Source organism: Adiantum capillus-veneris, chromosome 12 (assembly GCF_014529385.1).
Source record: "Adiantum capillus-veneris isolate H3 chromosome 12, ASM1452938v2, whole genome shotgun sequence".
NCBI lineage: Eukaryota > Viridiplantae > Streptophyta > Polypodiopsida > Polypodiales > Pteridaceae > Adiantum > Adiantum capillus-veneris.
In genome coordinates this window covers 99,543,117-99,569,083 of record NC_140942.1, presented here as the reverse complement: position 1 = coordinate 99,569,083, position 25,967 = coordinate 99,543,117, and the positions used below count along the sequence as shown (strand labels likewise).

Sequence of the window (25,967 nt, the reverse complement as noted above, 5' to 3'; positions counted from 1 at the left end):
AGTGTCCTCTTGAGATTCTCATTCTCAACCACAAGTACCCTTAGTGTGCCATTCTCCATTGCAAGTGCTCGTAAGTCTTCGCCTTGTTTGTTTACGGTCTCTTGCAATGATACCAAGTACGCCATGATCATGGTTTCCGATGTCGTTGGTTGGGTGGTTGTGTTGCTATCTCCACACTTAGGAGATTTTGGATCATTTTGCACAATGGTTGTGGACCTTGTTGAAGAAGAAGAACCCTTGCGAGTGCCGGAAGACATTGTATGTAAAATAGGAGATGAGAATCAATTTTGTTGAACCTGTTCACTTCGGAAATGCTGCTACAGAGAGAGAGAGAGAGAGAGAGAGAGAGAGAGAGAGAGAGAGAGAGAGAGAGAGAGAGAGAGAGAGAGAGAGAGAGAGAGAGAGAACTCTTGTGAGCTCTTGAAACAGATACGAGATGCAAGCTGTCAACCTCCCACATGTAGGCACCTAATTGCGCAGAGAGAGAGAGAGAGAGAGAGAGAGAGAGAGAGAGAGAGAGAGAGAGAGAGAGAGAGAGAGAGAGAGAGAGAACTCTTGCGAGCTCTCGAAATAGATACGAGACGCAAGCTGTCAACCTCCCATATGTAGGCACCTGATTGCGCAGAGAGAGAGAGAGAGAGAGAGAGAGAGAGAGAGAGAGAGAGAGAGAGAGAGAGAGAGAGAGAGAGAGAGAGAGAGAGAGAGAGAGAGAGAGAGAGAGAGAACTCTTGCGAGCTCTTGAAACAGATACGAGATGCAAGCTGTCAACCTCCTACATGTAGGCACCTAATTGAGCGCGCGCGCACACACACACACACACACACACACACACAGAGAGAGAGAGAGAGAGAGAGAGAGAGAGAGAGAGAGAGAGAGAGAGAGAGAGAGAGAGAGAGAGTTGTAGGTGAGCCTGTTTTCTTTTCGATCACAAAGCTAGCATCTTTCGAGATTCGCTGTAATAAAACATTTCTCAAATATGTTGGAGAGAGAGAGAGAGAGAGAGAGAGAGAGAGAGAGAGAGAGAGAGAGAGAGAGAGAGAGAGAGAGAGAGATGATGATGATGAAATGAAATGATATAATACATCAATGTCTTCAAAAAGGCCGAAGTGACCTATGAGACCAAACAAGTTGCAAAGTGATGAATTCGATAAAATCTCCGAGTACAAAAAAAAAGTCTAATGAGTTCGATAGAATGTTTGAGAGAGAGAGAGAGAGAGAGAGAGAGAGAGAGATGTAGAGAGAGACAAAGTGTCTCCCTCACATGCACTTTGCAAAGCTAAGTTGGTGCCACAAGACACCCGCATGAGAGGATCTGCCTATCTAAGAAAAGATGGACATGTAGGTGTAAGTTTCTTCAAATTCTAGCTACCCTACAATCAGTTCTAGCTATTGTTGAGCAGTGTAAACTAGCTACCCTTTCCTTATCTTCTCGAGCGCTCCTTGAGTGTCTTCATTGCTACTCATGAGCAAAGCTTCATAGCTACAAGATATTGTTGAGCAATGTAGTGTAGCTAACCTTTCCACCTCTCCTCTAGCACTCCGAGAGAGAGAGAGAGAGAGAGAGAGAGAGAGAGAGAGAGAGCTCCTCCAGGTTCGTGTTCCAGCTCACTACGTTTTTCCCCACGACACACACACGCACACACACACACACACACACACACACACACAGAGAGAGAGAGAGAGAGAGAGAGAGAGAGAGAGAGAGAGAGAGAGAGAGAGAGAGAGAGAGCTCCTCCAGGTTTGTTTTCCTCGCTACGTTTTCCCCCACGACACACACACACACATAGCGCTCCTCTAGATTCGTTTTCCTCGCTACGTTTTTCCCCACGAGAGAGAGAGAGAGAGAGAGAGAGAGAGAGAGAGAGAGAGAGAGGATTTTTTTCGGGGGTGGTTTAATTTTCCCTTCTTTTTTGATCAAAATAGAAAGCACCCCAAAAAACTGTAGCGGTGTAAGTTTTCCTTCTATTTTGACTCAACATTAATTCAGATTCTACGTAAAGCCACCTCCACGATTTGGGTGCTCTATTAGTGTCACTTTTTATTTTTCTCAAAGAAGCTTTTTAGTAGGAAATTGTTGTCAATAGCCTAAGGCCTTATGTAGGCCATAGTGAATTTTCACGTAGAGTAAAATTTATTTTAACAGTAACAGTTGTCGTTGTCGTGGCGCCATTTTGAGTAAGATCCTGTTGCCACGTCACGGCGTCAAAGGTGTGGAAACACCGAGATCGGGAGCCCAGACTCTTCTCATTGCCATGGCTGCCGCTTCGCCCTCTACTACTCCAGCTTCGCCAAGAGCAGGTAATTCTCTCTCTCTCTCTCTCTCTCTCTCTCTCTCTCTCTCTCTCATTCTCTCTCAGCGTTGTTTTTTTTTTCTCTGCTCTTCACCCTTCTTTGCTAAACTTTTGTTTCCTTTCCATCACCGCAATCCCCCTGCTCTTGCTTTCAGTCTAGTTTCTTACATTTCATCGCATAGTTTTTCATTGTACATTACCTAGGTGTGATTCGTGTCTTGGTGGGCGCCCTTGCCGATGACTCGGTAGACGTGCGAGAGGCTGCATCGACGGCTCTGCAGGAAAATGCACGCTGGTAAAGCATTTGCTCTTTATTTTTGTTCCTTTTTTGCTGGCCCAAATTTGATTACAATTGGAAATCGTCTGATGGCTATCCTAAGAATCCTGCATAGTTAGTGCTAAGTACTTTCTACAATGCTGGCTTTGTCAAGCTAGGATAATCGAGCGCCAGCTTTTTGTTCAGCCATATAGTGATACTCGGCTTTGTTGATTGCTCTATGGCTTGGTGGTGTCAACCTTCTACCTCGTGGGTATCGATTTACACCATGTTGTTTAACTTCACTCAATGGTCTAGTAGGCCCCAAATTCTTTGAATTAGAATCAGAATAGAAGAATTGTTTTGACAGATTCTAGAGTGAGGGTTTCTAAGGACCAGGGACTGATCTTGCAAGGAAGTCGAGAAGACACAATGTATAGGAGAACTCCCCTGGGACAGGACTAGAATGCCATAAGGTAAGGAACAGTTGAGAGGATGCATCGGGAAGAATGATTGTCGATTTAGAAGCCATAGCCTTGGAGTAGACTATCTTGCCACAAGCTGCAAGTTTAAGCAAACATGACACAAGTGCTAAAGGAGACTCTACCACCAGAGAGAAGCCATCACAAAGCAAGAATCATCCATGGGGTCTTCACTGTATCAAGGTTGCATAGGTTCATCCAAACGGCAAAGGTAGGAGCCACAAGCCCAAGTAGAAGCAAGACACAAGCTGATCTGCGGGTCTCTAAAGCCTCAAGGAACACCTAAAAGTAGTACCTTAGAGAAGTTGTTTTATTTTATGTCTTTATCACAGTAGTCTCCTCACGAGGATTTCTTTATGCCATGGCCCATTACTTGCATCACATTTATACACAAGTCAGACTGATTATTGAAGAACATTGTTAACAACAGAATAGAGAGCGTCACAAATTGTGACGTGGCATGTCCCATATTGGCAACAAGGCAATGAGTAGAGGGTAGAGAAGAGAGAGCTGAACAGAGAATAGAGGGCAGAGAGAGCAGAGTGTGCCGAGGGCTATCAATGTGGCACTTGGAAATCGTGCTGGAATCTGCGACAGAATTCACAGAATTGTATGGATGTGACGACGTGGAAGTCGTACGGTTCTGATGACGTGGTAGTCTTATGGTTCTGAAGACTTTGCAAGTTGGTAAAACTTCTTCTGCTGCTTGTTCTTCTTAGGGTTTAGGCCCCTCGACCGAGACCTGTAGGTTGGCTCCGTTCTTTAGTTTGGCTCCGTTCTTTAGTTGGCTCCGTTCTTTAGTGGCTTAACACGTCAGCAGTTTGTGACATCCCCCCTTCTTGAAAGAAAGTAATCGTCCGCGATTATAGCATATCTGCAAAACAACTCAAGTTAGCTCAAAAATTTCCGAGGGTCATTCCAAGGGACAATCAGTTTTCTCATTCCGAATTGGAGCTCTTGATTTCCTCGGTTGTCGGCGTCCCAGAAATCTCATCCAATAAGGAGTCTCATTCCAGATCGGAGCTCTTGATATCCTTGGTTGTTGATTTCCCAGAAGTATCTCATCCAATAAGGAGTCTCATTCCAGATTGGAACTCTTGATATCCAAGGTCATTGGTTTCCCATAAGTATCTCATCCAATAAGGAATATTCAGTGGTTTGCACATCACAATGCAACACAAATGCTCACACATGCATGTTACAAGACATAGAAACATAAGGCTGCCGATGAACACCTGGGTACGGCTAGTGATTGTCCCGGGTTGGCCATCCATCGCACATCATGAAAATTGCATGGGCGGACACTTTTAGCACGTGTCTGGCCGGTCATTTTCTGAGCTTGGATGGGTGCAAACATTTTTAGCCATTTTTGGGCTTTTATGTTTTTGCCACCAGCTACACATTTTTGCCCTACCTCAACCTAAGATTCTATAAATAGAATGCTTAGGGTCTTGTAGTCATACAGATTGTGTATTCTCAGCATCATTTGTAGAGCACTTGCGTTCTCTCTCTCTCTCTCTCTCTCTCTCTCTCTCTCTCTCTCTCTCTCTCTCTCTCGCGTTTTTGGCGCGCGTGGCTCAACACTCTTTCCGCTGCTCACTCTCACATGATATCAGTCGCCAACAATGGAGAATTTGCATTGATCTCTCCTCCTGAGGGTAGCGCTAGCACTTCTGCCGGTTTCCATCGTGGCGGATATCAAAAACGTTGATCAACATTTTTTCAGCTCTAGCGTTTTTTGCAAGAACAACAGCATTTTTGCACTTGAAGCCCTGATCCGCATCCCTCTTCCTAGCGCTTCCTTCTTGCAGCAGAATCGCAACAAAACTGGCATCAACACATTTGCTGGCGTTTTTGCAAAACCTAGCGTTTTTGGACAGATCTGCGTTTTGCAGATCTTGTTGCGTTTTTTCGTGCTTTGGTGGCGTTTTTGGTGATTTGCGGCGTTTTTCATAAAACGCTGATCTTGTGCACCTACAGCAGCAGCCAAGGAACACTCAGGAGTTTTCTACACTGCTTGGAACTTGTAGATCTACACCTTGGACAGGTATCTACACCCAATCGGCACCATTTTCGGTACTTATTATTTGCTGTTTCTTCTCTGTTTTCAGCCTCTCGACGGTTGAAAAGTGCGAGAACCCTCTCCTCTGACACTCTACGACGCTCCCGCACCGATTGGTGGCGTACATGCACACTGAAATTTCTATTAGAGCAGCGTTTTCAGCACCCTTTGTAGCGTTATTTTGGGCGGACAGCACGCTGAATTTGTACCTCTTGTGCGGTTGAACCATCCCTTACTTGTCAGGACACCATCCGGTGGTTGTCCGTGCGGTTATCTTGGATTGCTAGCCTTGGGAACGGTACCTTCATCGACAACTTGCGATCTTATCGATCTACCTTTGGGACTTCTCTCTGAGCACGTGACATGTCGACTCCGAAGCAGAAGGGACAACAACAGTCCCAGAATGGGCCATTACGTCTTTTGCGACTATGGCCACTTCCACTTCTGCGACTATGTCGGCATCTGCCAACGCTACATCCAACAATTGTGCCCTCACCCAGTTTGATGAGGAGAAGAAGTTTGATTTTCACAACTATTCTGTGTGGAGGACACGAGTCCGCACAAATATTGCCTACCATCAACTCTGGGATTGGTTGAATGATTTTACCCATTCGGCTATTCAGCCTTCCCTTCCCACCGCCACTCAGGCCCAGATCGACGAGTGGGTGGATCGAGACGTACGAGTCTTCACCTTTCTTATGATGAACCTCTCGGACCGCATCACGAAGGAAGTTTTCAAAGAGGAGCATGCACATCCATTGTGGAGATGGATTCTTGACTAGTTTGAGGAGACCTCGTTTGCCAAACAGATCACACTTGATGCTTCTGCGACTACGTTGGCATGTGCCAACGCTACATTCAACAATTATGCCCTCACCCAATTTGCTGAGGAGAAGAAGTTGGATTTACACAACTATTTTGTGTGGAGGACACGAGTCTGCACAATTATTGCCTACCATCGACTCTGGGAATGGTTGAATGATTTCACCCATTCGGCTACTCAGCCTTCCCTTCCCACCGCCACTTAGGCCCAGATCGACGAGTGGGTGGATCGGGATGTACGGGTCTTCACCTTTCTTATGATGAACCTCTCGGACCGCATCACGAAGGAAGTTTCCAAAGAGGAGCATGCACATCCATTGTGGAGACGGATTCTTGACCAGTTTGAGGAGACCTCGGTTGCCAGACAGATCACACTTGAACGGGAGTTGTACAACCTCCGGTTCAAGGATTTCAACTCACTTGATGGGTTGACCCGCCGCATACGGGAACTCTGGGACGACCTTGTCTCTGTCGGAGGCGACATCACCTCAGCACGCATGGCTGGCCTCTTACTATTCAAGCTTCCCCCACGCTTTGATCCCTATTTTCAGAGTTTGCTCACATGTGGACGTACCTTTTCCCCATTTGGGACGAGATTCTTCCTTCCCTTAGACAGATTGAGGGACACTCCGCATTCCGAGCCGGAGGTGCTGTTGATGCAGAAGGAGCTTTGATAGCTCAAGGAGGTAACAAGAAAGGTAAAGGTAAGAAGAAGAGGAACAAGGACATCAAATGTTACCATTGCCACAAGAAAGGGGATAGAGAGTCAGAATGCAGAATGAAGAAGTGAGACGAGGCCAACAGGGAGAAACAAACAGCCTCGACTGCAGTAGTAGCCTCTCATGAGACGGCGGGGGCGACCGCTGTTGTCACGACGGCGGACCACGCTCTTGCTACATGGCAGTCAGGTACTTGGGTTGTTGACAGTGAAGCCACCAGTCACATGACTCCCCAACAGTCATGGTTTAGCTCTTTGTAGTAGGCTACAGTGTCACTTTCACAGGACACTCAACTAGTACAGTTGGTTCAGTGTGGTTCACACTGGACGGACTCTCTGGGCTGGGCAGTGACACGTGGCAGGATACGGACGGTGGTCTAGTGGACATCGTGGCCAGGTCACCACCACCACTCACTTTGGAGATTGGCTTAGGTGGTTGACATTTATGGGCCGTTGGTGGATCATCTTCGGGATATATGGTCCAGCGTCGTCGTCTGGAGTCTAGAGTCTATACACAGAGCACTGATTCACCATCCCTGCACATCTGAGCCTCGACAACCCATTGTACCTGAGAGTCCTGGGCTGGAGCTGAGTGTGCTGCCACGCCAGAGTCTATATCAGTTCTTTGAGATAGTCGAGTCATTTGTTGTGGTCTACCGTTGCTGTTGTGTCTCTGCGAGCTCAGTTGTTGTCTATTGTTTCTTATTTTCAGTCTGTTTGAGTGAGATTGTCACGCACATTGCACTGAGGAGCACCCACTGTAGAGAGCATGACACACTATCTGCGCTATGGTGCTCTCATTTTGGCGATCACGGTGGGATGTCAACTGAAGTCTCACTCTCTGTGAGGTACAAATCTTGAAGCTAGTTGGGTTTATCTAGCTTCACCTACTTTGCCTGGCACTGTGTAGCCTGTTGGTCTAGTCCTCTCTCGCCCTGGTCCATTTGGTCTGGTCCTCTCTCGCCCTGGTCCAATTGGTCTGGTCTCTCTAGCCTGGTCCAATCAGTCCTCGTCCTTGGTCTAGTCCCTCCTCGTCCCTCGTCCAACCTGGGTCTAGTAGAGTCTAGACCTGTCTTCAACCAGTTACAGATTTTCTTGCCCAAAGCTTGGTTGGATGGGTGGTCACTGCATGACACATAAGGAGGTCAGTCGAGCGTCAAAGTGCACTACTGAGCCCACTGAAGTACTACAACAGAAGACGACCCTTGGTACCTAGCAGAAGTCCATCAACCTCATCACCCATACCTCCACATACGACATCACCCATTCCTCCATCCGGTTCCACATCTTCCAGATCACCTTCTCCAGTAAAGCTCTCTCCTATTCTGCTACAACAGGCTATTGAGCAACAGGCTCAGCAAGGGGCCATGGAGCCGTTGGCTAGCGTTTTGGCCAAGGCAAACATCAAGTTCCCTACACTCAAAGGACTCTCTTCAGAAGATGTTGACGACCATGCAAGGAGGTTTGTATCTCTCTGTAGGGGTCGTGGTCTTAACAGGGAAGATGCTTATTTGGTACTCTTTCCATTGACCTTGGATGGCTTAGCAGATAAATGGTACAACCAGTTTGCAGAGAATTATTTTGCTACTTGGGCAGCCTTAAGACAACAGTTCTTTGTAGCTTTCAGGCGAGGTGACTACCAGGAGAAGGTGTTGGATGAGTTGGCCAACATGGTGCTCCAGCCAGAGGTGACTTTTGCAGAACTTATGACTAAAACCAAGTCTCTGGTTGCCAAGCTTTCCCAGCAACCTGGTGAATTTATGGTTAAGAAGTGGGTAGAGAAGGCGCTTCTCAAAACTTCTCAGCAAAAACTCCGAGAGAGTCTCCGACCCGACGCCACTCTGGAGGAGTTCATCGCAGTTGCTACTAGGATAGAGGGAGCTAGGAAGCTGTTCAACAACTCCCCTCACATAGAGACCCCCTCTGTGTTTTCGGAAAGTCCTATTGATCCATTAACTTCTTTACGCAGGGAACTGGAAGCCCTAAAGTTACAGCGAGATCCTATAGAGGAGAGGTTCTTCTCTCTTAGACAGGAGAAGCCTCCACATCACGAGGCATTGGAACAGATCAAGCGCGAGCTAGAAGAGCTCAAGTGTCAGCAAGAGACTAAGGCTACGGTTTGGTGTAGCTCATGCCGCTCTCTAGGGCACCCTCCACAAGAATGCCCCCTTCGGGTTTACTGCCACTTTTGTGAAAAATCTGGACATAAGGACAAGGACTGTTACTACCTCAAGGGATTGCGACAAATACAGCAAAGTCTTGGTCCTCCTCTTCAACAAGGGCCAACACCTGCATCCAACATGGTTTCTCCCTGTGGCCATCCACACCATATGCCACCTTTGCTGACAGCCCCTCCTATGCAAGGTATGCCAAGTACTTTTCCGTCTCCGAGCTTTTATCATACCCATGCTCCCTCATCACCTCAAAACTTCTATTCCTCCACCTCCAACTCCATGTACCAGGAGCAAGCACCACCTCGCCCTTCGACTCACCATGTGAATCGGCCCATTTTGTGTTACAGATGTGGGGAATATAGTCATTACTAAAGCAAATGCCCTCTGCCCGAAGGGTCCCCTCCTTGCCGTCATTGCCCCGAAACGAAGGATCACTACAGTAAGGATTGCCCTAAAACTCGTGCATCCACGGCTTCGAACCCAAGTCAAAGCCAGAATGAGTTTGCCTTTCCCAAGCTCAATTTGATAGCAGTTAGCACCGTTTCTTAGCTGCCCCCTTCTACCCACGTGGTTACCCCTCAAAATAAGTTGCAGTTGGTAGAGGAGCCATCGGGTGTCCTCACTCGGACCCAGAGAGCTGCCCTCGGTCTTAGTATTCCAACACGTTCAACTCCCCCACACATTCTCTCAACAGTGGATACCCTGCCTTCAGCCGCTGACAAGCCATCACCCAGTGGAAAGCAAGAATCCAAATTTTTGCTCTCCGATCTTGATGAAGCTTCTTGGAAGCAGTTTCCGATCTACAGAAGATCAAGGTACCAGAGGAACAACAGGTAGAAAAAGAGAAGCTTACAACAGAGACAACCTTGAAGAACACCTTCCAACAAGCGTCCCTTTATGACATGCTGCGACTAGATGCGAGTTTTAGAAGTGACACCCTTGTTGTTATTCAGTCACTTTACCCTGGAGCAGGTCCTAGTGGCGGGCACCTCCCAGTGCGACCATCAGAATCCTATATGATATCCAATCCCGCTGCTCCACTCACTGATTATAGAAGCCCTCGCCTGAAAGTGTCCGTTTTGGGTCGGCAATTCTCAGGAGTGATAGTGGATGGTGGATCTGGCATCAACCTGATGCCCGAGTTCACTATGTTAGCTCTAGGTCTACAGCCTACTCGCCTTGCTCCCTTCACAGTTACATTGGCCGACCAGAGGACAGTCTACCCAGTGGGCATAGTGGACAATGTGCCTCTGCAAGTACAAGACTTTACTTTTAACTTGGATTTTGTTGTGGTTCGTCTTCCCCAGGTTGAGGGCGGATTTCCCTTGCTCATTAGAAGACCATGGCTTCGACACACTAAAGCACTTCATGATTGGGGAAATGATGCCTTGTGGATACATACTTCTGGCTCCCCGATGCAACCCATTCTCTTAGAAGGAGGTATGGATCCCGTGGTGTAGCAAGTTTCTTTGTCAATGGAAACCAACCCTGAACAAAAACAGCCTACCACACCTGAAGGTTTGGACGAAGATCTGCTGGAGTGGTTGGAAGCTACCAAATCTATGCCCTGTTATGGAGTCTATTCACTCCTTGCCTAGAGGTGCACTCTCTTCCAATGTTTCCACAATAACTAAACCTAATGAGCGTGAGACAGCTCAAAGATTGAAGGTCATAGATGCTGCTCCTGGTACGCCCTTGGTGAAAGTCTTTGAATTTGATGAGCCTATGAAGAATCATAGAAACGGGAAGGAATCTCCTCTACAGGAATTCACCCCCCCTCAAACATCAGCCCCATTGGTGTTTGCTTCTCCAACCAGAACAAAGCTATCATCTGTGTTTAGCGAAAGCCCTTCACAGAGCCTGTCCTGCTGGATAAATTCCCTACTCATTATAGTTGTCTGCTCCCTCCTCGCCCCTATCTACCTCTATCCCCTCAACCCTACCCTACCCTCCCCCTCCCCAACTCGTCCCCCTTCCCCTCCCCAACTCGCCCAACCCTCCCAAACTAGTCCCTTCCCCTCCCCAATTCGTCCCCCTTTCCCCCTCCCCAACTCGCCCCTCCTCCCAATTGTCCACCTACTCCCTCTTCCTATTCGGCCTTTTCACCAATTCAGCCCTCTCCCAAAGTCGCCCTTCCCAATCCCAATTGGCCCTCTGCCCAATTAGTCCCTTCCCAATTCAGCCCCCTCCCAATTCGTCCCCCTCTTTCCCTCCCAATTCAGCCCTCTCCCAAATTCGCCCCTCCCAATCCCAATTGGCCCTCTGCCCAATTAGTCTCTTCCCAATTCAGCCCCCTCCCAATTCGTCCTCCTCTTTCCCTCCCAATTTAGCCCTCTCCCAAATTCGCCCCTCCCAATCCCAATTGGCCCTCTGCCCAATTAGTCCCTTCCAATTCAGCCCCCTCCCAATTCGTCCCCCTCTTTCCCTCCCAATCCAGCCCTCTCCCAAATTCGCCCCTCCCAACCCCAATTGGCCTTCTGCCCAATTAGTCCCTTCCCAATTTAGCCCCCTCCCAAATTCGACCCACCCCCCCAATTCGTTCCCCTCTTTCCCTCCCAATTAAGCCCTCTCCCAAATTCGCACCTCCCGACCCCAATTGGCCCTCTGCCCAATTAGTCCCTTCCCAATTCAGCCCTCTCCCAAATTCGCCCCTCCCAACCCCAATTGGCCACTACCCAATTAGTCCCTTCCCAATTCAGCCCCCTCCCAATTCGTACCCCTCTTTCCCTCCCAATTCAGCCCTGAACTGTCATCATCTTTGCATAAGAATCCGCCATTCTGTGTTCGAGCAGAGAAACCTACTCCTCCAAGTGTTGAATTCTCTTGCCAGCAGCAATCATTTGTTGCATGGTTGGGCCTAGCGCCTGCTTCAAGAAAGATGTACAATGCGGTACCTAGTGGTTTTATTTCCTAGTTTTTCAGTATTTCCTCTCACCGAGACTATTTCCTCTCACGGAGACGCTGAGCGGTCTTGTGGCGGGCAACCTGTAGCAGGCTACAATGTCACTTTCACAGGACACTCAGTTAGTACAGTTGGTTCAGTCTGGTTCAGACTGGACGGACTCTCTGGGCTGGGCAGTGACATGTGGCAGGATACGGATGGTGGTCTAGTGGACATTGTGGCCAGGTCTGAGGTCACCACCACCACTCACTTTGGAGATTGGCTAAGGTGGCTGACATTTATGGGCCGTTGGTGGATCATCTTCGGGATATATGGTCCAGCGTCGTCGTTTGGAGTCTAGAGTCTATACATAGAGCACTGTTTCACATCACGAGCATGATGATTTGCATGATCAAGATGTGATTTTTCACAAGCATGATGATTTGCATGAAGATGATGTGATTGTTCACAAGGATGATGTGTTAGTAGATGCTTTTTCTAGCGAAGCTAACCTCGTTGCAGATTCGATCAATAACGAAGGATCGATCTTGGCTCTCGAGCCTAGGTCCAAAGCACCCCTTCATGAAGAACCGATCTTGGCTCTCGAGCCTAGATCCAAAGAACCCTCACAGGAAGTACTATGTGTTCGCATGATTAGTACGCACGCATTGTTTGAGTGTTTCATTCGTGATCGTTTCTTGTATTTTTGTCATCGTCTTTATGTGATCCCTTTTTCTAGGCATGACATATTGTACGTTGAGCACGTTTTAATCATGAATGAAAAGCTGAAACGTATGCATTCAAGGAAGTCACATTCCATGTCTCTTCCTTGGCACGACACAGTTTCAGAAAGAGCACAAGAAAGATTGAGCATCAAGCATACGCATTTCCATTGTGTTTTGCCACAGTTGTTTGCTTTCGATCAGAAGAGAGATTCGATCTCATTGTTTGCGTGTGTGGTGAACAGTTTGGCACTCCGTCTCTATGTTCATCTACATTGCATGCACAGTCTTTGAGAAAGACAAGAGTTTTTCCACTCACTTTACATGGAATGGGTATGTTCATGTTTTTGTGTTGGAAGTGGTTTCAGGAATTTTTAGCCATGGAGATTCTTGAAGAAGAAAGAAGTATGACTCTAGACGAAGTTGAAGCATTGAAGGAGCCACATAAGACTTTGTCGCTTTCGGCGCGGCCCATAGAAGCAAGCGTTGTAGACCTTTATGAAGTTCAAGTACCGCATGACCCACACATCAGAGTGGGCCAGCGAAGAGTCCTTTCTAGGATTCCGGATGCTATTGGCGATCTCCCTCGACGCCATACAACTCGGTACTAGTACCTCACTTTGAAAAGGAGGGGATGTCACGTGACACATCCAACCCTATGTGTCCGTGGACAAGCTACAGCATGATCAGGGTTCAGTTCAGTCTAGTATAGGAAGTGATCTGGCACTTTTGTGAGTCTGTTTGCAGACCGTGCATGACTAGACACTTAGTGTAGAAATATATCCTCTGGTTGCACACAGCATGATCATAAGCATTCCCATCAGAATCCTTCAGGGGAATTTTCCAGTACATTTAGCCTATTTTCCCTATTTTTGACGTTTTTCACTTATTATTTTTAAGTGACTTATGTTGGAAAGTAGGTAGGGCAAATTGAGTAAGTTTTGTATATAAGTAAACCTAGACTAGCACTAATTGGAGAAGAGGCAGCAGGAGCACAAGCTCAACATGCAACTTCTCAACAAGAACCCCCTTGGTGGCGTTTTTCTCCAAGCAAGAAACCACAGCCTAGCGTTTTTCCTCCAAGTAACCATCGCGAGGATAACCTCAGCCTAGTCTTGATTACGGTAGCTTCTACTGTGTAGATTGCTGTAGCTTACGGTAGCTTCTACTGTGTAGATTGCTTAGTCTTGTTTCGGAGGACGTTTACGGCGCAAATTGCTAAATCTGGCCTTCCTGGAGTTTTTCACAGCTTAGCCACCTGGCCACACTGGGTTACAGGTTCATGCATTGACAGGCTTCCCATCATTCTCATGACGGTTCCTAAGCTTCTCCGTTTCTCCAGAAGGTTTGACTACACCACAGGTCCTATTGGGCAAGACACTTGCAGGTCTATCGGCACTTCTTTTACGACAAGGAGTTGTTTCCACACTCAGTTCGAGATCTTCACGCAGTATCTTCACCCTGTATTGGCGGAGTACAGCAGTTTGCTACATTGCTTGTGACGGCACTTTACCATGGAGATTTCTTGGCGGTCGGGACACCCGAGATTGTTGCTACACTCGTGAAGTTCGCCGGAGTATTGTCCTTTAGTGGACATTGCAGCAGACATCTTCATCATTTGCCTCACATCTTCAGCTTCATACGGTTTGTTCAACATCAGCTGCTAAGAGGGGGTGTTAGATTTACACCACTATGCTGCTTCACAGGTCTAGGGCATGCATGTACAGCTAGTGTGCCTCCAGGCTGGCCACCCTCTTTGCATATGCATTTTGTCTGCACTTTACGGCTGCCCACCTTGTTCGGGCGCCCTCATATTATTTTTCCTTCTTGGGTCGTGGGGATTTTTCCAGGCATTGCCCTACCTCCCCTTGGGCACCTATTTATGGGGCTAGGGGGTACCCACTTCCATCACCTGATGTATTGAGGGTCTCTTGTTCTGGTAGTCAGCGGGGGCCTGATTGCCCCCTCTTCCCTCACCAGCGTTTTGTGGTTTCTCTCTCTCTCTCTCTCTCTCTCTCTCTCTCTCTCTCTCTCTCTCTCTCTCTCTCTCTCTCTCTCTCTCTCGCTTCCGCACACGCGTGCTCTCACAAAGCTGGCGCTGGAAATCAACCAGTGTAAATCACGGAAATCCGTACAGGTTGCCACGTCAGCTAGTCAATGCAGATTGTAGAAGTCCGTATAGGTTGCCACGTGAGCAAGTCAACACAGATTGCAGAAATCCGTATAGGTTGCCATGTCATCAATTCTCCACACTAGAGTTTTTTTTTTTTTTTGTGTGTGTGTGTGTGTGTGTGTGTGTGTGTTGGTCCCGCTTTTTAATGGCTTTAGGTTCCCTGGGACCCATCGGACGAGGTCCCGTAAGTTGGTGGGAACTCGTCTTTAAAAATAGGCCACTCGACAAGACGTTGCAAGTTGGTAAAACTTCTTCTGCTGCTTGTTCTTCTTAGGGTTTAGGCCCCTCGACCGGGATCTGTAGGTTGGCTCCGTTCTTCAGTGGCTTAACACGTCAGCAATTTGTGACACGGAGTTTCGGGCCCAGATGCACTGGCCCCAAAGACTGGCGCCCCCTTTCAGTATTTCTTTATTATCGCTCATGGGAAAGTACACTCCCAGGGTCCTCTGCTCTATAGAATGAGAGGACCAAGGGCTCTTTTAAACTTACATAGGATGTGAAGGAGCGCTTGCAACAGACAGAGGGTAGCGCTGGTGTTTCTTGCAGACGAATAAGCATGAGAGAGAGAGAAATCGTACGCAGGTTGGGGTAGCGTGATCAAATAATATCACACGCCTTGTTTTTGATGTTATATGGGTACTAGTATGAGGGTCACTTTAAGTACAAGTAGTGGCCAGAGGGCCTTTAGACCCAACAACCTCCCACTTAAAGGCCCGATGTGGTACCTTTAAGTAACTCCCACTAAGTGTAAGCAATGATGATGTTGTATCTTAGCGAGACACTTAGTGAGAACATCTGTGGGGTTATTCTGTGTTTTGACCTTTGTCAGTGTGACAAAGCCATCTTCCAGCACCTGGCGTATAAAATGGTACCGCAAATCAATGTGTTTGGTACGAGCATGGAACATGGCATTTTTAGCCAGGCATACAACACCCTAACTATCACAACCAAGCACTGGAGCATGAGTTGGAAGACCAAAAGTCCTCACAAGACGGCCAAGCCAAATGGCTTCTTTTTTGAAGCCTCTGTGATATATTCAGCTTCTGTAGTGCTCAATGCAACAATCTTTGGAAATCTTGTACACCAAGAAATAGCTCCACTAGCCAATGTAAAGACATAACCACTAGTAGATTTTCGAGTGTCAAGAGCACCTGCTATGTCCGAATTACAGAATCCTTGCACAGACAATGTACCGTTTCCATAACATATGCGTGTGTCCTATGTACCTTTCAAATACCTGAAAATGCTTTTCACTGCCTCCCAATGTGGTTTGCCGGGGTTAGACATAAACCTGCTAACAATTCCCACTGCATAAGCAATATCCGGTTGTGTAGCAACCATGGCATACATCAAAGACCCACAAGCTGATGCATAAGGAATACTTTTCATAGCATGGACAACTGCAACATCTTTTGGGCAATCATGCTTGCTAAGCTTTGTGTGTGGAGGTAACGGCACACCAAGAGGCTTAGCATCAACCATATTAAATCTCTCAAGCACCTTTTTGATATACTCGTCTTGAGAAAGGAATATAAGATGCTTCTTTCTATCCCTTGCAATGCGCATACCCAAAATATGTTCAGCTGCATCCAAATCTTTCATAGAGAAAGCTGAATTTAACTCCTTGTTCAAAGCATTCAAAGTTTCCTTATGCTTGCCTGCAATCAACATATCATCCACATATAGGACTAGCACAATAAGACTACCATCAGGAGACTTTTTAGTGTAAAGACAATGATCTACATGACTGCATTTGAACCCATGGTTGAGCATATAAGTATCAAACTTTTTAACCATTGCCTAGTGGCTTGTTTCAGCCTCCCATACAAGCTGCGTTTCAGTTTGCATACCAAATGCTCTTTGCCTGGAATGACAAAGCCCTCAAGCTGCAGCATGTATAGCTCCTCATCCAAGTCACCATGTAAGAAAGCAATAATTACATCCATTTGATCCAACTTCAAATCCAAGAGAGCACATAAAGCAAACAAAACCCGGAGCGTAGTTATCTTCACCACAGGTGAAAAGATCTCTTGGAAGTCTATGCCTTCCTTCTGTGCATAACCCTAAGCAACCAAATGTGCTTTGTACTTGGGTTTGTCATCAACACATTTGACCTTATAAACCCACTTGTTAGGAATAGCCTTCCTGCCTTTGGGCAAAGGCACAAGCTCCCATGTATTGTTTGCATACAGTGACTGCATCTCAGATTTCATAGCAAGCTCCCACTTACTTTTGTCTTCACAAGATTGGGCCTCTTTATATGTAAGAGGCTCCCCTTCATCTGCCAACAAAATGCAATCCATAGATGGTTGAAACCTCTGTGGTTGCCTTCTAACACGTGTAGACCTTCTCACCCAATGATATGCATCAACTGGTAATGGGTCTACATCGTCCGGAATGTGCACACCATCAATTGGCGGCTAATTTTCAGCATTACCTCGGTGCTGTAATTCATTTTCAGCATGCTGGTCATGTGGTATAATCCCATTTTGTGCATCTATTTGTTGTCAATTGTCTTTTGGCAATTGCACAATAGGTTGCTGCTCATTTTCAGCATCAAAAGGAGTTGAATTTTGAGCCAAAGGTGGCTTTATGGCTGGCTGATTTTGTTGAAATTTGACCTTCTTTTTGTTAATGTCTATATGTGTAGCATTTTTCAGCAATTTAACCTCATTGAAAACTACATCTCGGCTGCGTATTATCTTCCTGTACTGAGGTATCCAAACTCCGTAACCCATCTCTGCCTCGCTGAAAACGCAGATGCTGAAATCTGCAAATAGCGGCTGATCTGACCGTGCAGCGAGGATCTGCTGGGGGAAGGTGAGATCTGCAAGGTTTGGGACTTGACGTGCGGTGTCTAAGTGCTGAAAACTGGAAACGCTGATGCAATGGAGGTACTTGTTGCCGGGAATCTTCAAAACACTAGAGATATCTGCAACTTGCAAAAACACTGGGCTGATCTGATGGAAATTGCTAACGCCAGGGCTGATCTGCTGTTTGCAAAACGACAGGGTTGATCTGATGAAAAACGCTAGTCTAGTCCTGAGCCAAAACGCTGGTCTTGTTGAGAAGGTGCACTGTGAGTTGGTGGACTCCTGCTGCCTCTTTTGCCAGAAAGTGCTAGCGCTAGTTTTCTTATATATTAATATGCCAAAGTTGCCCTACCCAGTTTCCCAACAAAGGCACTTATTAATAATAAGTGAAAAATGACTAAAATAAGGAAAATGGGTTCTGTGCATTGTAAAATGCTCTTGATGGGTACTGACTGTAATCTGATGATCATGCTGTGTGCAACCAGAGGATATGCAACTACTCGAAGTAACTGGACATGCACGGCCTGCGAACAGACTCACAAAGGTGTTAGAACATTTCCTAAGCTGACCTGAACCCTAGACCTGAAGTAGCTTGTCCACATGCACATAGGGTTAGATGTGCACGTGACAACTGTGATCATCAGTAAAAGACACAAAGTACCGTGCACCTCCATGTGAATTCATAGACATAGTGCAAACATTAGAATGTACTAAATCAAGAACATGCAATTTGCGAGCGACACGAGAGCAATAAGAGAACTTCACTTGCTTTCCATAGATACAATCATTACAAAAATCAAGGCCAGGGCCTTTTACATCAAACTTCCTTAAAGAGGAGAGAACATCAAGCCTGTTTTCACTCATATGGCCAAGCCTTTTGTGCCAAAGTTCCTTGTGAGAATGAACTTCAACCATAGCCAAAAACTTGCTAGGTAATGCCTTACAATGTAAATAATAAAGAGTTCTCTTCTTGCTGCCCTTTACAATCAGCATAGAGCATTTAAGCACTTTCCAAGAGCCACCACCAAACATAGTGTGATAACGCTTCATATCTAGCTGCCCAACCGAAAGTAGACTTTTTTTGATGCCAGGTACATACCTAACATCATGCGAAATCAGCTCTTAACCATTTCAAGCGCCAAGTGCATAGTGCCAACGCCCTCAATCTCACATGCATGGTTATTGCCCAAGTAAACTTTACCCAGACTATCTGTAGTGTATGAAGCAAAAGACTCCAAAGATGGAGTAACATGAAACGAGGCACCACTCTCTACCATCCATGATTGTGACAAGCCATCCTGTGCTGAAAGTAATGCATCAATTATCTCTGGTTTTGTGATATACATATCATTGGCCATTGCCACACTATCATCATGAAGGCATGAGTCAACGACAAGTGCATCATGCGTATCAACAATTTCTTCAATGATAACACTCGAAGCAACATTTGCCTTTGCAACTTCCTTGGAAGAAGAGTCATGATCATCACTTTTAGCATCATTAGAATCCTTCTTCTTCTTGCCCAGATCGTAGCTTGCGTCGTTTGGAGGTGCTGAGAGTAAGGATTGCTCAGACTTCCTAATACTCCCCCTGTAAATAATCATCCAGGTCCGGGCCACGAGTAAAACAATACTTTTCAATCATTCAATACTCCCCCTGCAAATAACCACAAGGGTCCGGGCCATGAGTATGAACAAGCATTCTCAAACATTGTTTCTCACTAGTCCAGCTGGGAGTAAAAATCACCAAACATTGAAACCAGTATTAAAACCAGAGTCAGACAATTCAAATCGGCACCAAGACAGGTTTAAAACAGAAACCATCCATTTCAAACAAATTCCAAACAGGATCACCAAATAAGTTCTCAAATAGATTTTAAACTTAAAAAGCAATCTCGACATTAGTCGAGCTCAAGAGTCGATCGACTTTCCATCCTGAAACCTGCACCAAAAATTAGGGTTAGATTCCTTCCAAAAGGTCGTAGCCGACCGCAGCATGATCCACAAACTCTTGAATAGTCGAAACAAGGGTTGACAAGCAATGTTCATGTGGCGGTGATGGTAGTTCCAAGACTTGGCAATCACATTGGACCTCCAAAGTTTTTAGCTCGAAAAGAGACACCTATTGAGAGATGTCGAGAAATTTCAAGATACAAATTGCTAGGGTTTCCATGGCAAGCATTTCAGGATACCCCACTTTGCTAGAAGTCACTCCGAAGGAAGATGTGAGAAACCATATAACTCTGGACAAAATTTTTCTTGAAAGCTTGCCAAGTCCTTGGAGTGTCCGGATTGGTAGCTATAGACTTCCACCATTGCATGGCACTGTATCTGAGAAAAAAAAGCAGCTCGAAACAAATCTTGGATCCTTCTCTTGCAAGTGATCTTTATGTCTTATGCCTTGTAAGACGTGAGTGGTGAAGACAGGAGCGTGCCCGATGCGCGATGAAGTAAGGGTGGGAGTGGCCTTTGGAAGCGCCGGTTTGCTTTGTCTGCTCTTTGTAGGACCGGTATGCTTTCAGAAAAGCACACACTTGATGCTCTAATACCACTGCCACAAGACGGGCATTGTCACAAGACGAACACCACGTGCCAATGGAAAAGAACAGGCTGAACAGACTTTTAGCACTTCAATAACAACTGAACTGAGAGAGAGAGAGAGAGAGAGAGAGAGAGAGCACATGGGACACGGAGTGGCGGAATGGGGATGCCGGCCGCCTTGGCAGCTACTGAGGTTGCCGTGCGAGGTCTCCAGGACAGTCCCAATCTCTAAGCCTATCGTGGACAAAAGTGGTAGGTACTCCCTCCTCAAACCAGGAAAGCAGATGGAGATGGGAAGGTCTGCCTCCTCTACCAGAACATCTGTAGCTGGGTCAAAACCATGCCTCCACTGTCGAAAGTGGGCTCGAACTGCTCGGATGGCCAAGGGGCTCATCGCGATGACCTTGGACACCATCTCGGAAGTCTCGAACTCTATCTGATAGTAGCCGCGTCCGAGGAATTGAACATCCAAGATCTTGCCCACCTCTACGAGAAGGCGGGCCTGGATTAGATCACGCAGCTCACCTCTGTTGGGTCTGGTGCCGAGAATCTTGCAGATGACGGAAGTCACCGGAAGGTGTTCCACCTTTGCGGCTAGGCTCGCTTGCTCTGTCGGTGAGAAAGCAAATCGAATGGTGGGATCAACGGGGTCGGGCGAGGGGACTTCATTGGAGTCCTCTGTGGCGGAGCTTGAGCCTCCATTTGTGTCTGCTACTGTGAAGAAAAGGCGGAGAAGCGTCGGCGAACGGAAAACCTCCTGTTGAACCGAGCACGTCGAGAGTGCTGTCGAGGCTAGTCAAGCAGGATTGGGAAGGCGAAGGATTAGGGGCAGTGTGCAGGCGGGCGGCGCAGCGGGCAGTGGGCAGCGGCGGGGAGCGGTTGGACAGGCGGGCAGGTTGGCGGGTAGCGGCAAGGCAGCGGGCAGGGCAGTCGGGCAGCGGGCAGGGCAAGGCGCGATGGCGAGCAAGGGACAGGAGGGGAGTAGGGGGCGCAATGGCGAGTGGGGGGGGGGGGGGGCAGAACAGCAACAGCGAGCTCCGAGGTGTCCAATAAAATCAGAGTTACTTGAGATCTCGTGAATTTGAACCGAAGGGTGTCCTTGACCTCGCCGGATTGATGATCAAAGCTTCTTTTCTTCTCATAATTCGCTCCATTTATCAAATGGACTGTATCCTTAAGGCATAATGGTAATCTTTATGCAGACCCAGGAAATACATATGTACAGCATGTGTAGAGTCCTCCTTACAGAAGGTGAGTGCTTCCTTGAATAAGTAGTTTACTTGTCAAAGGACAGAGTTTTCATCGAAAGACTTTGTAGCATAGGCTTTCAGAGGATCCATTTTTGTGAAATCCTTCTTGAATGTGACACAAAAATCACCCCACATCATAGGCTTCTCTGTCATAACACGCCACCAAGTAAACGCATTATTGCGCAAATAGAGGAATCGTCTAAATCCTCCGTTCATCATGCTCTTCATGAAGATCAAAGTACGTAGTCCACTGATGAAGCCAATTATTTACGGCCAATTCTGTCACAAACTGCTGACATGTCAAAGCCCTGAAGAATGGAGCGAACTTGCAGATGCCGGCCGAGGGGCCTAAACCCTAAGAAGAACAAGTAACAGAAGAAGAAGTCCTACCAACTTATGGGGACCTTGTCTGATGGGGCCAGTGACATACAGGATTAAAATAAAGCAGGACCCACACACACAGAGAAAGAATTGCGTAGCAACTGATGACGTGGCAGCTGTATGAAAAATCCGGAAATTGCGTTGACATGATGATATGGTAGACTGTATGGATTTCCGCGTTTTGCACTGACTGCTGTACGAAATTCCGTGATTTACGCTGCCAGCTTTTTGACATTGCTTTTGGACCAGATGCTTTTGAGTTTGAAGGCTTTTCACTGTAAATTGCTTTTGGGGCCTAGGGCCTTAATATGAGGCCATGGGCTCATTCTCTGGCATGCTTCCTGGAGAAGGTGCAGAGTTTGGAGTACCGGCTTGTACTCTGTTGATGCAATATAAAGAAATACCGCAAGGGGCGCCAAGGTTTGGGGCCAATACGCTCTGGGGTGGAACTCCACCACTCCGTGTCGCGTGCCCCCCTCTCTCTCTCTCTCTCTCTCTCTCTCTCTCTCAGTTCAGTTGTTATTGAAGTGCTAAAAGTCTGTTCAATCTGTTTTTTTCTAATGGCACGTGGTGCTTGTCTTGTGACAGTGGTATCAGAACATCAGGCGTGTGCTTTTCTGAAAGTATACCGCTCCCAACAAAGAGCAGATAGAGCAAGATCGCACTTCCAAAGCTCACTGGAAATTTTAGTTTTGTGCTCCGACCTTGGACTTATTAGCCACTCCCACCCGTACTTCATCGCGCATCGGGCGCGCTCCCGTCTTTACCGCTTATGTCTTACAGGGCATAAGCCAAAAAGATCACTTGCAAGAGAAGGATCCAAGATTTGTTTTGAGTCACTGTTTTTCTCAAAAGCAGTGCCATGCAGATGTTGATGTCTATAGCTACCAAGCCGTACACTTCCAAGGACTTGGCAAGCTTTCAAGAAAAATTTTACGTGAAGTTATATGGTTTCTGACATCTTCCTTTGGAGTGCAACTTCTAGTAGGGTATCCAGAAATGCTTTCCATGGAAGCCTTAGCAGATTATAACTTGAAATTTCTTGACATCTCTCAGTAGATGTCTCTTCACGAGCAGATGACCTTGGAGGTCCAGTGCGATTGCTATCTTGGGACTACCATCGCTGCCAAAGAAAACACTGTCTGTCCAAGAGCTGATGGACCATGCTGTACTCGGCTACGACCTTATGGAATGGCCTAATTTTTGGTGCAGGTTTTAGGATGGAAAGTCAGTCGACTTTTTGAGCTCGACTGATGTCGAGATCGCTTTTTAAGTTTGAAATCTGTTTGAGGACTTGTTTGATGATCCTGTTAGAATTTGTTTGAAGTGGATGGTATCTGTTTTGAACCTGTTTTGGTGCCAATTTGAAATGTTTGACTCTGGTTTTAATACTGGTTTCATTGATTGGTGGTTTTACTCCCGGGTGGAGAAGTGAGAAATACCGTTTTGGTATTGTCTGAACCTCGGAACGACACAGGCCGATACCTGGGGAGTGTTTCGTTGTATGTTTGAAAACCTCGGAACGATGTAGGCCGATGTCTGCGGAGTGTTCCGTTGTATGCTAGAAAACCTCCAACGACGCAGGCCGATGCTTGGGGAGCGTTTGGTTGTATGCTTGTAAAATAATTGTTGTTGTGACTCTCAGCCCCGGACATGGATGGTTATGCGGAGGAGTATTAAGATGTTTGAGAAGTGGTTACTCTTAGCACCTCCAAACGATGCAGGCTGTGGTTTGGGGGGTGTTTGGTTGTAAAAGGCCTCTATATCTCCCTGCCCGGACCTTTTTAGGTTATGCAGGAGGAGTGATGAGGGAGTCGTTGAATATCTCCCGGCTCGAACCTTGTTAGGTTATGCGGGAGGAGTGTACATCGGCGACTTTATGTTTCTGTGTCTTGTAACATGCATATGTGAGCATTTGTGTTGCATTGTGATGTGCCAACCATTGAATATTCTTAATTGGATGAGATTGCCTGGGTATGTAATTTTAGTGCATCAAGACATCCGTGGAAGGTCAGTGCGGTTTGGATGTGATGGCTAATTTTACTACGCCGGAATATCAAGAGTTCCGATCTGGACGAAAGGAGTAGCCAACTCCTTGATCAAAAGAGCCGAAAGGAGAAGCCAACTCCTAAATCAAAAGAGCCGAAAGGAGAAGCTAACTCCTTAACAAAAAGAGTAAACTGATTGTCCCTCGGAATGTCCCTCGGAATGACCCTCAGAAATTTTTGAGCTAACTTGAGTTGTTTTGTAGATATATTGTAATCGCGGACGATTCTCTTTCAAGAAGGGGAGATGTCACAAACTGCTGACGTGTCAAAGCCATGAAGAATGGAGCCAACTTGCAGATGCTGGCCAAGGGGCGTAAACCCTAAGAAGAACAAGTAACAGAAGAAGAAGTCCTACCAACTTATGGGGACCCCGTCCAATGGGGCCTCAAGTGAGATAAAGGATTAAAATAAAGCAGGACCTACACACATAGAGAAAGGATTGCGTAGTAGCTGATGGTGTGGCAGCTATACGAAAAATCCGAAAATTGCACCTGACATGATGATGTGGTAGACTGTACGGATTTTCGCGTCTGCACTGAGTGCTGTACAGAATTCCGTGATTTACGCTGGCAGCTTTTTGGCATTGCTTTTGGACCAGATGCTTTTGAGTTTGAAGGCTTTTCATTGTAAACTGATTTTGTGGCCTAGGGCCTTTAAATATGAGGCCATGGGCTCATTCTCCGGCATGCTTCTTGGAGAAGGTCAAGAGTCTGGAGTACTGGCTTGTACTGTGTTGATGCAATATAAAGAAACACCGAAAGGGGCGCCAAGGTTTGGGGCCAATACGCTCTGGGGTGGAATTCCACCACTCCGTGTCCTCTCTCTCTCTCTCTCTCTCTCTCTCTCTCTCTCTCTCTCTCAGTTGAGTTGTTATTGAAGTGCTAAAAGTCTGTTCAGTCTGTTCTTTTCTATTGGCACGTGGAGCCTGTCTTGTGACAAATTCCGTTCACTCCTTCTCTTCCTTTGAGAAATTGGTAGTTTTGTACGGAATTGTTGCAGTGGGACCACCTTATGAACGCCCAAAAGCAGCAATTTGCGTTTGCAATTGTTGAAGAGGGGCGTGGTTCTCAGAAAGGTGCAGTGTCATCGACTGGGTCGTACTTTCGAGAGCGACAACTCGAGCATTAAACCCGTGTATGGCTTCTTTGATAGAGCATACACGAATATTTGTCTTAACATTTGCATTTTCGAGATTAGAGATTCGTCAATCAAGGCTCTGGAAAGTACTCGTAATCCAAGTATATAGAGCATGCATAAACGGGATCTTGGTGTTATCTGACGTGTCTTCTCGTTGTGCACTTGAGATGGAGGAATCCATGATGAACCCCGGTGGAAAAATGGAGTTTCCTCGCAAAAATAGGCCTTCTTTGCACCTTTCCCTCGTGAAAAGTTAAACTCTAGGGAGCTCCCCACGTAAGCGTGAGCGTTCGAAGGTGGGCAGGTGATGGCTAGCGGGTGTGTGCGCGAGTAGAGGGTGACAGGAATTTGGGGGAGGAGCAGGGGAGTGAGAAATGAGAGCTTGAGAGAGTTTTTTAACTCTCTGGAATGAGTTTTAAGTGAAAATGTAGGTTTCACATATAAGCTGAACTTGAAAACAATCGATAGTTGAGACACAAAGTTCCTGTGATGCCTGCATGTAATATTGCAGATTTGAGATGCTATCGTTTACTCACATCAGTCCTACATTGGATTTAAAAGATAGGTTTTCAGTATACAACGCATTTCTTAAAGAATTTTTTATCTTCAAAATTCAAAAGGTGGTATATTCATGTAGCATTCATCTTGAAGTATCATCATGCAGTTCTTGCGCTTCAGTTTGTATTAACTGAATGTAGTTTAAGACTCTTCAATTCTATTGTTTTATAATGTGGTGTAAGGCATGAGAAGTACTGATGTGATAAGGGATAAAAACTATTGTATAGACATGCAAGAAGCACGATGGGAGTAATTTTGTAACCCTTGGTAAGGGGATGAAAATCTTGAATTTAATAAACTAAGCATAGCTTGCATTTGCTTTCCTTTTGTTTAATGAAAGACAGCACTTCAGATTTTGATGTCAAGAAAGTATGACTCTGTAGAGTTAATTGTTTGAAGCATAACGCATACATACTTCACATAGAAATCAGAACGGGCCATGCATTGCTAGAGCTTTGTTTAGCGCTTAAGCGCTTTGAGGGTGGCTACCTGCTGTGGATTGTTTAATTTGCAGGAACTCAAAGACGATTTTAGACTGCTGTATGACAAGCCTTCGGACTGTTCGAAGGGTATGAATGAGAGTATAGTTTACATGCAAATGACATCTAGTATTACTAGTTACTAGCATCTCTAATACCAATGTCTGGTTTTTCCTATCC

The 25,967-nt window shown here is 46.4% G+C and overlaps 1 protein-coding gene across 3 annotated transcripts in view; it reads left to right on the top strand.

Moving 5' to 3' along the window:
• The first annotated feature begins 2,171 nt into the window (after positions 1-2,171).
• LOC147446206 (ARM repeat superfamily protein) overlaps positions 2,172-25,967 on the top strand; it is a 204,488-nt gene continuing 180,692 nt past the window's right edge. For all 3 annotated transcript variants that reach the window (XM_086525470.1, XM_086525469.1, XM_086525468.1), the window contains exons 1-3: positions 2,172-2,298; positions 2,496-2,586; positions 25,823-25,877. In XM_086525470.1, coding sequence (XP_086381596.1) covers positions 2,253-2,298; positions 2,496-2,586; positions 25,823-25,877 — 192 coding nt within the window. In that variant the 5' untranslated portion in view covers positions 2,172-2,252. The remainder of the gene's footprint in view (positions 2,299-2,495; positions 2,587-25,822; positions 25,878-25,967) is intronic.